General features: G+C 36.5%; 2 protein-coding genes across 4 annotated transcripts; both read right to left on the bottom strand.

Moving 5' to 3' along the window:
- Window positions 1-1087: 1087 nt before the first annotated feature.
- LOC129302374 (pentatricopeptide repeat-containing protein At5g11310, mitochondrial) lies at window positions 1088-5273 on the bottom strand. Of its 3 annotated transcripts, none has more exons than XM_054941201.1 (4): window positions 3942-5273; window positions 2270-3601; window positions 1883-2182; window positions 1088-1594 (listed from the first exon to the last, which is right to left on the bottom strand). In XM_054941201.1, exons 1-2 carry the CDS (start codon window positions 4525-4527, stop codon window positions 2373-2375), a joined length of 1815 nt encoding a protein of 604 aa, XP_054797176.1. In that variant the 5' UTR covers window positions 4528-5273; the 3' UTR covers window positions 1088-1594; window positions 1883-2182; window positions 2270-2372. The 3 variants fall into 3 exon arrangements, with proteins under 3 accessions (XP_054797176.1, XP_054797177.1, XP_054797175.1); XM_054941202.1 differs by having other exon boundaries at window positions 1883-2008; XM_054941200.1 differs by having other exon boundaries at window positions 1883-3601.
- Window positions 5274-5417: 144 nt separating this feature from the next.
- LOC129302375 (serine/threonine protein phosphatase 2A 57 kDa regulatory subunit B' kappa isoform-like) lies at window positions 5418-9084 on the bottom strand. The gene is made up of 2 exons (XM_054941203.1): window positions 7342-9084; window positions 5418-6285 (listed from the first exon to the last, which is right to left on the bottom strand). The coding sequence occupies exons 1-2, from the start codon at window positions 8521-8523 to the stop codon at window positions 5950-5952; spliced, it is 1518 nt and encodes a 505-aa protein (XP_054797178.1). The 5' UTR covers window positions 8524-9084; the 3' UTR covers window positions 5418-5949.
- Window positions 9085-10106: the final 1022 nt, after the last annotated feature.

Raw genomic sequence — 10106 nt, 5'->3', positions numbered from 1 at the left:
TCTTGTAGACTTTTTTATTTTACAATGAGCTCTTTTCATTAATATTATTAACATTTTAAAAGTCATTTGTTTTAATTTGATTGAACAAAAACTTATTAAATATAGAAAATTAAGTATACAAGTCTTCTTTAAAAGGTATCACTTATAACAATCTAGAAGCTTGAGAGCAATGATTAAAAAATTAAATCGAACTGGATGGTTATTTCGACCTTTGTAAAAATTATTTTAGTAGTTGAGCTGGGTTGGGTTGTTTTACATCAATAGTTAGATCAAAAATTGAAATCAAGTTGAGAACTGAATCTGATTTTGAAAAGCTAGACTGTTCAAATTTTTTTTGTTTTTAATCAAATTTTTTTAAAAGAATGACAAATTTGTTTAATCATTTGATGTTATGTTATATCATATGATTTGTTAAATCATGATAAACTTAAAATATTTTATTTTATTTTTAAATTATATAATAATTTCATATTTATTTCTTATATTTAAATTATTATATATATATATATATAATTTTTTAATTTAATTATTACATGGTTTGACTATTGATCCAACTCAGTTAAACCATATGATCCGTGACTTGCTTACCTTCCTAATTTAATATCCAATCTAGTTTTAAAAACATTGCTTGAGAGTATGATTTGATAAGAAATTCTTAAATAGATCAAATACACCGTGTCATTTATAATTTATCCAATAAAAACATAACATTTATATTGTATTAAATATAAATTAATTTTAATATTAATGATAGTAAATAGAGATAAGACAAGAAATTAATTTTGCTTTACGTTATAAGAATAAAATCAATTAAAAAAGTCTCGTACAAGATTTTATTCAGATTATTTAAAATATTTTAATTAAATGTACTACAATTTCCCAAATTCAACAAACATCCCATTCCTAGGTTGACTTATTGCCACCAAATGCTTTCCTAAATTTATAATCTCAATCATTTATTTTTTAAAAGAAAAAAATATTCTTGGTGGTTGGTCCAAAAAAAAAAAAAGTTACACATAAGTCACGGTCCCCAAGCATAACATCGATATTAATATTGTTGTTCTATGCAAAAAAGATATTGATAATGTTGTTGGTAAAAAAATCAATATTAATAATGAAAAGCCATTTCATGACTCAATGTAGATGGCGATATAGACACCAACGGCCCGCTAATTTGTAGTAATTCGTGCTTTGCCAAAAATACATCTAGAACATAGATGGCCTCTCTAGGTTATAGCCGATTAATAGAACCCGCTATGACAAAGAAGGATTATTCTTCGAACAAAATAAATTAATAATAGAGGCTCCAAGCACTCTTCCCCACGAAAATCACATAAAAAACTTCACCAAATTGCTCTGCACTAGGACCGCCCCAGTTATGTAATAAGATAAATAAAAAATAAATTCAAAATAATTAAATTTAATTGCTGTTTAGTTGTCCCGACCTGAATAAACTATATGCCATCATCCCTCACTGAGCAGACCATGGGAGACCAATGGTGCAGCGACTTTCCTCCAAATAGAGAGCTTCACTTGTTGGTCCGCCCCAAAGCTGAAAGCAACTGTTCCGGCTCAATAAAAAATTCCCAAACCCCTGAATATATTAAAATAACTGATCATGATTCACAAAGTCCATCCGCCTAATATAATTTTGCACTGGAATAAGAATATACCAAAAGGGAAAAAACCAGAAGTTTATAATGTGATTCTCCATTTCCATTTTAAAAAAAAAAGAAAGAAAAAAAGAAATCAGCATTTAACATGAAGGGGCACATAAAATAGCCAATACATTACTTAGAGAGCCTTCTCCATTGATCCATCAAAAGATTACTGGCATTTTAGTCAACCTTAAAATGAAACACAAGTAAGCGAAGCAACTTACCGCGAACTCCGATGACGAACTCCAACGTACTGTGAAATCTGGAGAAAACTGACCAGCAATTATCCGTCCGGATGATGTTGAGCTCTCCCAACTCCAGCTCCAGTCTCAGGCCCAGCAGCAAATTACCTACATTTGTTGAAAGAAAAACCAGGAAGATCGCCCTATCAGGATAATCCATCGCTCTAAATCCTGACCCGTTTAACTTCATTCTCTGCCAAATCCGCCAGTAAACTGACACTATTTAGCTCCCATTAAACTCTGTGCCGCGCATAGACCACTGAGTTTGCATTTTTGCACATGCTGTTGTTAACAAATAGCATGAAACGGTTTATTGACCCACTGACTAACAACAGGATGGCTAGAGTAGAACATATATTGAGAAGGTACCTAATTCTCTTGTGTGGAATAAATGTGAACTGATTCACAAATATTCAAACTGTCTGTTACTGTTACTGCTCCTGCTGGTAATCAGATAGCAGAAAATAACCCTTCATGGCTTCTTTATCCTCTTCTTAATATTATCCATCAAACATTCAGCGCTGCAGACAGCATTTTCTGATGAGCTTCCACATTGGGCAAGTTCTCTGGGGTCCTTGATGTTTTTCAGCATATCAGAAAATGCTTTGGCTTTCTGCATTATAGATTGTCTCCGGGCATGTGCTTCATCTATGTCTTCAACATATGAGTTTGGCAAATTAGTAGAATGAGGGACAGAAGACATCAAGCTGCATAGTTTCCGTGCCATTTCAATCATCCCTCGCTTCTTTAATGCATTGTTCATTCTCTGAAATGTGAGATACTGTGGAACTATACCCCTCCGTATCATGTTCTCAAACTCTGCAAAAGCCTCTTCCAACCTATGCATTTTGCAAAGCAAATGAACCAACATAGTACATGTGGCGAGGTCCATGTCATATCCCTTGTGCCTCATTTCCTTACTGACTTGAACTGCTAAGTTCAGCTTCCCCTCTTCACATAACATCTTCAGTAAAAGATGATAAGTAAGCCGATCAGGGGTATAACCAGATTCAATCATCTTGGTATAAAGGTTCATACCCTCATCAACTTTCCCACATCTTGAGAAGTACCTAAAGAAGTAGTTATAGGTGGTGGGACTGGGCATGAAATCCCTACTTATCATCATCTTAAGAATCTTACTGGCACCAACAAGATCTCCTGCCTTGCAAAATCCCTTCACCAAAGAATTGTAAGTTGAGCTAGTTGGGCCAGTTTCTAAAACAAGAAAGCGCTCCAGCATCCCCAAAGCCTCTCTGAATCTCCCAGCCTCTGCTAATGCATCGATTATTGGATTATAAACAATTGCATTTGGTTCAATTCCTTGTTTGGTCATAGAACTAACCAATTCAATGGCCTTTTCAAGACGACGCATCCGGCAATATCCTTCCACAAGGGTGCCATAAGTCACCACACTTGGTCTTACATTCTCCTTCTTCATCTCTGCCCAAAATCTCTCTGCATGTTTGAGTTTCCTTGATCTAAACCATCCATTTAGCATAATATTATATATCCGAACTGATGGGACCCATAATGGGTCCATCTTCTTCCTCCGTAGGAAATACTCTGAAGCTGCTCTGACAGACCCTTCTTTACAAAGGGAATCCAACAATATCTCAAACAATCTCATTTCTGAGTTCGAATCCAGAATTGGCTTTAAATTTCTAGCATACTCAAATGTTCGAATTGCAGATTGTGACATGCCTGAAATATGTCGTTAAATATGGAATTCTAATTAATCAAACTTATGCTGGATCAAGCAACAATAGAGCACTCTCATCATCCAATTTCCCCACACAGACAAGTGACAACATGAAGAAGAATAATTTGGAAAATACAAACTATTTTAAAAACTAGATTATGCTTCGCAATGAAGATATAGATTACAGGCATATTCGAATTCGAATTTTCTAAGAACACGTGTAAAAGAAAAATGCAAGACTACAAAGTCAGTTGCAACTTAAATCGATGACACAAAAACACGATAGTAAACGTCCGATACGGCCTAAATTTACATTTGAACAATTCTGAAATGGAATGTTACCTGCAAGTGCGTAACGTCTGATCATTATAGCAAAGGTATCTCCGGAAACGAAGATGGCTTCCTCGTGGCTATCAATCCGTTCAAGAAGCAAAATCCAAGCGGAATCAAACTCCCTCGATTTGGCAAGAACGTTGATCATAGAGTTGAAAAGCGTCACACTGGGCTGGAACTCTGGTCGCTTCTGAGCCCAAAGAAACAGCGTGTGGAGTAACTTGGGGGAAGAATCGAAATGATTGATTACCGCTTGCAGCAGAGTCGGATCCGGCTCAATTCCTGCCCGATCAAGTGCATTATCCAGAGCTGGACCCGGAGAGATAGAAGGATCGGCAAAGAGAGTGGCAATGGTGGAAAAATCATCCCGCGAGAAGTTAGAGCCTGCATTCGATTTCGGGTTCGGGTCAGGGTTGCGTTCTTGGATTGGTAGTGACGGCCAATCGATGATAGAGTTACCCGGCATAGATAGCCATGATTGTGCCGAATGGGAAAAGAAGCGTTGTGTTCGAACTCTAAGGAATGGAAGAAGCTTTGACCTTTGCAACAGAGGACGAACTAGGAAGACCAAATGACGAGGGTTATGGAAAAGCATTTGAGCTCAGAAGGAGAGAAGCCGATAGAAGCAGAAATTGTAGGGAACAGATGAACGATGCCAACGCAACAGTCTCGTAAAACCCGGCACCCAAACGACATGTCGTTTCATTGAGTGAAGCCCTGAAATGCTGTTTGCTTTCCGCCTTCCGCCTTCCGCCTTCCAGAGTGGTTTCCATGGAAGGCCAAATTCAAAGGTGTATTAAAAAGTACAAATATAATGACTAAAATTAACGGAGTGGAAGATAGGGAAGAAATGACTTTGATTAGAGTTGAACATGATATAAATAACAAGAAGCCTTATGCTAGAGTTCAGTTATGCAGATTATAGTCTATTATTAACTGAGTTTTTAGAATATTGTTAATCAAAAACTCTCATTTAACAGTTTTTATAAGCATTTTTTTTTTATCTTTCTTAACCTCCTTTATCTCTCTTTACGGAATTCAAGATTTGAACATATCATAAAAAAGAATGAAAAAAACAACATAACCTAAGCCATAACAGAAAACGACTAGCCTCGACTATAAAGATGAAGGATCACCAAAGTCGACCATCTGAACTGCGCTTAAGTGTGCACAAAATGTAATACTAAGCCTATTTAAACTGGCCAGATATTTAAATGACAGTGAATTTTGCTTCCTTTCAACACTGTCTCCAAAATGGGTACTGCTGCTCCAACTCTTCCAGGTTTAGGCGGAAACGATTCAACTCTAAGTGATAGGGATATCACTGGTTACTATACCGTTAAAGTTGTTTTAATAGATCATTATTTATTTATATTTTATTTATTCATTTATAAAAGGCCTTTTTTTTTCACCCTGATCAGAATGCTAATATAGACATCCACACAAAAGAAAAACAAGGACAAGGAGAACCACTATATTTTCACATGTGTGGAAAAGGCACAGTAGAAGGGTCTTCGTTTCTTTGGTCAAAACTCAACCGTTAGAGAATATCAATTAGGTTTGGCCGGGGAAAAAAAACAGAGAGAGAGAGAGAGAGTATCAATTAGGAGTGTTAGATAGTCGAGGAAGCACTATACATATTTAATGAAAGATCAAGTGATCAACTAAGCTGCAAATCCGCCTTCTCACCTACTGCCATAGCCTTGGCTTCGGATGCTCGCACGCACAGCAAGTTGAGAAGATTTTGGAAACTAGCTTATACAGAAGAAAATCATTCCATCCACTACAGCATGATCCTTTTCATCACTTACAGGAGGAGGACGCAAATTGTATCTCTCTGTCACAATCAAAACCATGTTACAACATCAGGCTGAAAGCCAGATTGCAGAAGGCATATAATGCAGGGGAAAAGAAATGGCAGGCCCAACAACAGCCATTCCCACATTCATCGCGGAGAATTTTTCCTCCATACAGGAAGAAAGTGAAAAGGACTGGGAAATCATGAAACCCTGGTTATTTAAGGAGAGACCAACACTGCAGTATTTCCAATTACAGGCTGCAGACTGGCTGCATGCTCTAATCTTTTCCATGCTTCCTTTCGCTGCTCAGCTGCTAAGCTTAGAGTTGCCTCTTCCTCCTTAAAGCTAGAATGACAGGACATGAAGAGCTTCTCATCCATCTCCAAGAACATCTTTCTAATATTAAGGGTTAAATTGAGCACTGCATGATTCCAGTGGTTCTGAGAGTTCCTCTCTAAAGCTGGAAATATGATAGGAAGGATCACCTGACGATTATGTGCAATCAAGTTGATGATATGGTCGTTATTCCATAAGAAAAGGGCTCTTTCAGCTACCTGCAACACTCCAAGTTAAAAAGAAAATTTATAACCTTTAGAAGGTTACCTAGGACAGAGTGCCAGAAGCATGTCGAATGAAACAACTGAACCTCAATATTGTTGAAGTTACAGTGTAAAGGGAGCAAAAAAGCAACAGACATGTAAAGTAGAGAACAAATTGAAATCAGGAAGCACAACCAACAAGGAAATTGACAAGTTACTTTTTCCAAAGGGAAAAAAAAAGATATGGAAAGCTCTGAATCAATTGCGGTGTAACATTATTTTCACATTCAATTGGGGGAACAAGGCCAATAGTCTCGGTCTAACAGAACGCATGCACAGAAGTATCTCCTGAGAGTTCCAATAGATTTGACTTTGAACCTGAAGCAACATGTCAATTCAAAAAGACCCCTTCTAGTTAATGGAAATCTGTTGAGATGTTAAAAAAACACTTGCCCAGATGCAAATTAAAATCTGGTGCGTGACCAACCAAACACCAAGCTTTTGTGACCACCATGCAACCAATTAATAATCAACCTATGATAAGCACCGATTAGACTTCCAGTGACCAGTGACCACCATGCAAATTCCATCCATGTATCAAATTCACCACACGTAACAAAACTATTTCCCAAAAACATCAAGCCTGAGAAAATTTGATCAATAGTAAAACAACTCATCGAAATTGGAAAACCATATCATCTCTTATTTAACACAGTCCTCCTCAATTTGCCAAAATTGTGATGTAGGTATATCATGATAGCAAGCATATCCTAAGCATCATAAAGCAGCAAATCAAGCCCCCTTGTCAAGAATCTTTGCCTATAACGTGGACATCCAATGTAAATGACACATAGCAATGATGGAAGAATGGTTCATTAGCATGAGAAAAAGGCTCGTGATCTGGGATTAATTAAAGACTTTTAATTGCTGATTTTATCATGCACGTGAAAGCCAATAACTGAAATGTGAGCACTTCTGTCAAAAAAAAAAACAAGTACAGAAAGTAACCAACTAATCATGGGGTTAATTCTTTAAACTAGCGCAGGAGTATGTAAATTACGAAGATTGTACCTGAAAGTGCAAGCTGTTAATACAGCACCCAATCCGCCAAAACAATGGAACCATGACCCTTTGGAACTCGATCATGTTGATTGCCTCCAAAATCTCTTCCAATTCGCTCAAGAACATCACCTCTTTCTGACTATTTGTTATTGGCCAATATTTTAATAAACCTCTTATCACAGTGCTTGCTAACTTCGGCTCCTTCTCCATAAACTGTGTGACGCAGTAGGACAATTGCTGAAAATAAAGCCCCACGGATTTTGGCTTGTGCAAGGGGATCAAAACCCTCCACAAGAAAATCTTGTGTTCCTCTTTCAAAGGTAAAGCAAAGCCACTAATTATGCTCCCAAAAATCTCCAACAACTCAGAAATTCCATTGTGTTTTTCCGTCTCAAACACAAACCGATAGAAGATATTGTTAAAAGATTTTCGAATATAGGGCCTATGCACCATGAACTTCCCATAAACCCTATGCAGAATTGTCTTTAAGCAATCTCTTTCCCTTGGATCCTCTGAGTCGAACAAGTCAAGCAACTTCGAAATAAATGAATGGTCGAAGTATTTCTTCGCTACCTTAGCATCAAGGCAAGAAGAAGTAATAAATTTAAGTAGCAAGTCATACAAAATCTGTAAATGTGGCCAAGCAGGATCGAATGTTGGCTCATCATCATCATTCTCGCCACCCGCACTACGCTTCCCATTTGACCGACAATTAGGCGGGAAAACTCTAAAGAGATTAATGGCACACATTTTGCACATAGCAAAGATAGCATGTTCACTAAACTTCATCGACCCAGAATCCACAAAATCGACAAGTTCGAGCAAAGTTTTCCTCTTGACATCTTTCTCAACGGTATTTGTAACAGGGTCTGTAAAATCAAAAGTAACACAACAAAGGCTCAATTTGCTCACAAACAGGTTCATCTTCTCCGCATTGGGTACATCTTTGAAAGGAACTAAGGGTTCGATCCCAGACACGATGCTCGCTGGAAAAACTGCCGACGAAGAAGTGCGTTTGGCAGTGTTGTATCGACCGGAAGAACTCCCACCGTTTGATCGATTACTCCTCCCGGAAATGCGTGCTGAAGTGTCCAGCGAGGGGCTCGAATGAGAAGAATCACCACGATTTGACTCGTTGGAGTCGGATTTGGATGACTTCCGAGGAAGCCTGCTGAGAAATTGCTTCAGCATAGCGATGAGTAGCTAAAATCTATACAAGCTTGTTTAGATTGAACCCATAAAGAATTAACCTAGCCCTTGGGACAAAACTCTGCACAAGCCAGAAAAGGGGAAGCAAGCTGCTGGATTAGAAACCCTAAATCTCACTCACGGAAGCAAGCACAAACTTTTTACAATGTGGGATCCGCATCACAAAAGAAGAATGGGTTCGGGAAATTTTTGCGAGATTGCAAGGTGCATTGATGAAAAATCAAAGCTCCAATGAGGGGGTTGCAGCAATGAATGCTGAAACTTCAATGCAGATGAATGGAAGAAAATTTGTTCCAGGAGGAGCGAATAATTACAAGGAAAAGCCCCCCATTTCTATCTTTCTCGGGAATATAATCGAAAATTAGGTTGAGCTAACAAAAAGAATTTCCAGGGCCAAGAAAATGAAAGAGAAGTTGATAATTTTTTGCAGATCAGGGAGCTCTTTTAAAACGTTGGTTCATGATGAAACCTGAGCTGTCCGTACCTCTTGTTAGTGCTCGATCTCCATGAAGCTGAAAATACGACACAGGCTATCAGGCTATGGCCGGCCTTTCATTTGTTTTGTGGCTTTGTCTTGTAATTTTTTTTTTAAAAAAAAAATCCTTTGTCCAATGGAAGTTGGCTTTTCAGCTTTGAGAAAAACCTCATCTACCTCTCCTTTAAACAGAGGTTAAATTTAAACGATTTAAATTTATTATTTTTATTTTTATTTTTATTTTTTTTTATATTTTTAAATTAAAAAATGTATAAAAATTCTAAAAAAATTTTAATAAATATATTTATTAATTTGAAAATTCAAATTTGATATAAATGATCTAAAATTAATCTTAAATTATTTTAATATATTTACACTGTCCAGAATATATTTAAAAAGTTAATTTAAATTTTTTATATTAAATTTAAAGCATCTATATTAAATATGAACTTTCAGATTGATTAATATATTTATTAAAAAAAATTTAAAATTTTTATACATTTTTAATTTAAAAATATAAATAAAAAATAAGAATAATAATAATAATAAATCTGAACGGTCCAGATTTTTCTTTGCCTCAAAGGAGAGGCAGAGGAGCCTTCTCTCAAAGGAGAGAAGCCGACTCCAGTGCAATGTGTGGGTGTGAGAGAGAGCTTTTCTTTTCTTGTTAATTTGGTTTATAAGACAAACAAGAAAAACTGTCAGGTGAGCATTGACCACAGGGTAATCACTAATCACTCAATATAAAAGTATTAATATATCAATATTTATATATATAATTTATAAATTAGAAATAGAGTACTTTACTATTCACCATCATAGAGTACTTTATTATTAATTTGTATTAATTGTTTAATTATTTTCTTATGAGGAAAATTGTTTAATTGTTTGTATTGATGCGTAATGATGATTGATATTATTATTATGTCTCATTATTAAATAGATAAGGAAAAAAAAAAAAGAAGGACTTTGTATTTTAGAATATGGACTAAGGGTACACATGGGTTAGATTGGGTAGGCAGGACTCTGCTTGATGCCCAACCCGAAGAATGAATGGGCTGTAAAATGCAGCCTGATGCCCAGCCCTACC

Source organism: Prosopis cineraria, unplaced genomic scaffold (assembly GCF_029017545.1).
Source record: "Prosopis cineraria cultivar Desert tree isolate PC_DT_omini unplaced genomic scaffold, ASM2901754v1 PC2, whole genome shotgun sequence".
NCBI classification, from domain to species: domain Eukaryota; kingdom Viridiplantae; phylum Streptophyta; class Magnoliopsida; order Fabales; family Fabaceae; genus Prosopis; species Prosopis cineraria.
Note: the sequence above shows the minus strand (reverse complement) of the source record. Positions and strands in the feature narration are given on the sequence as shown.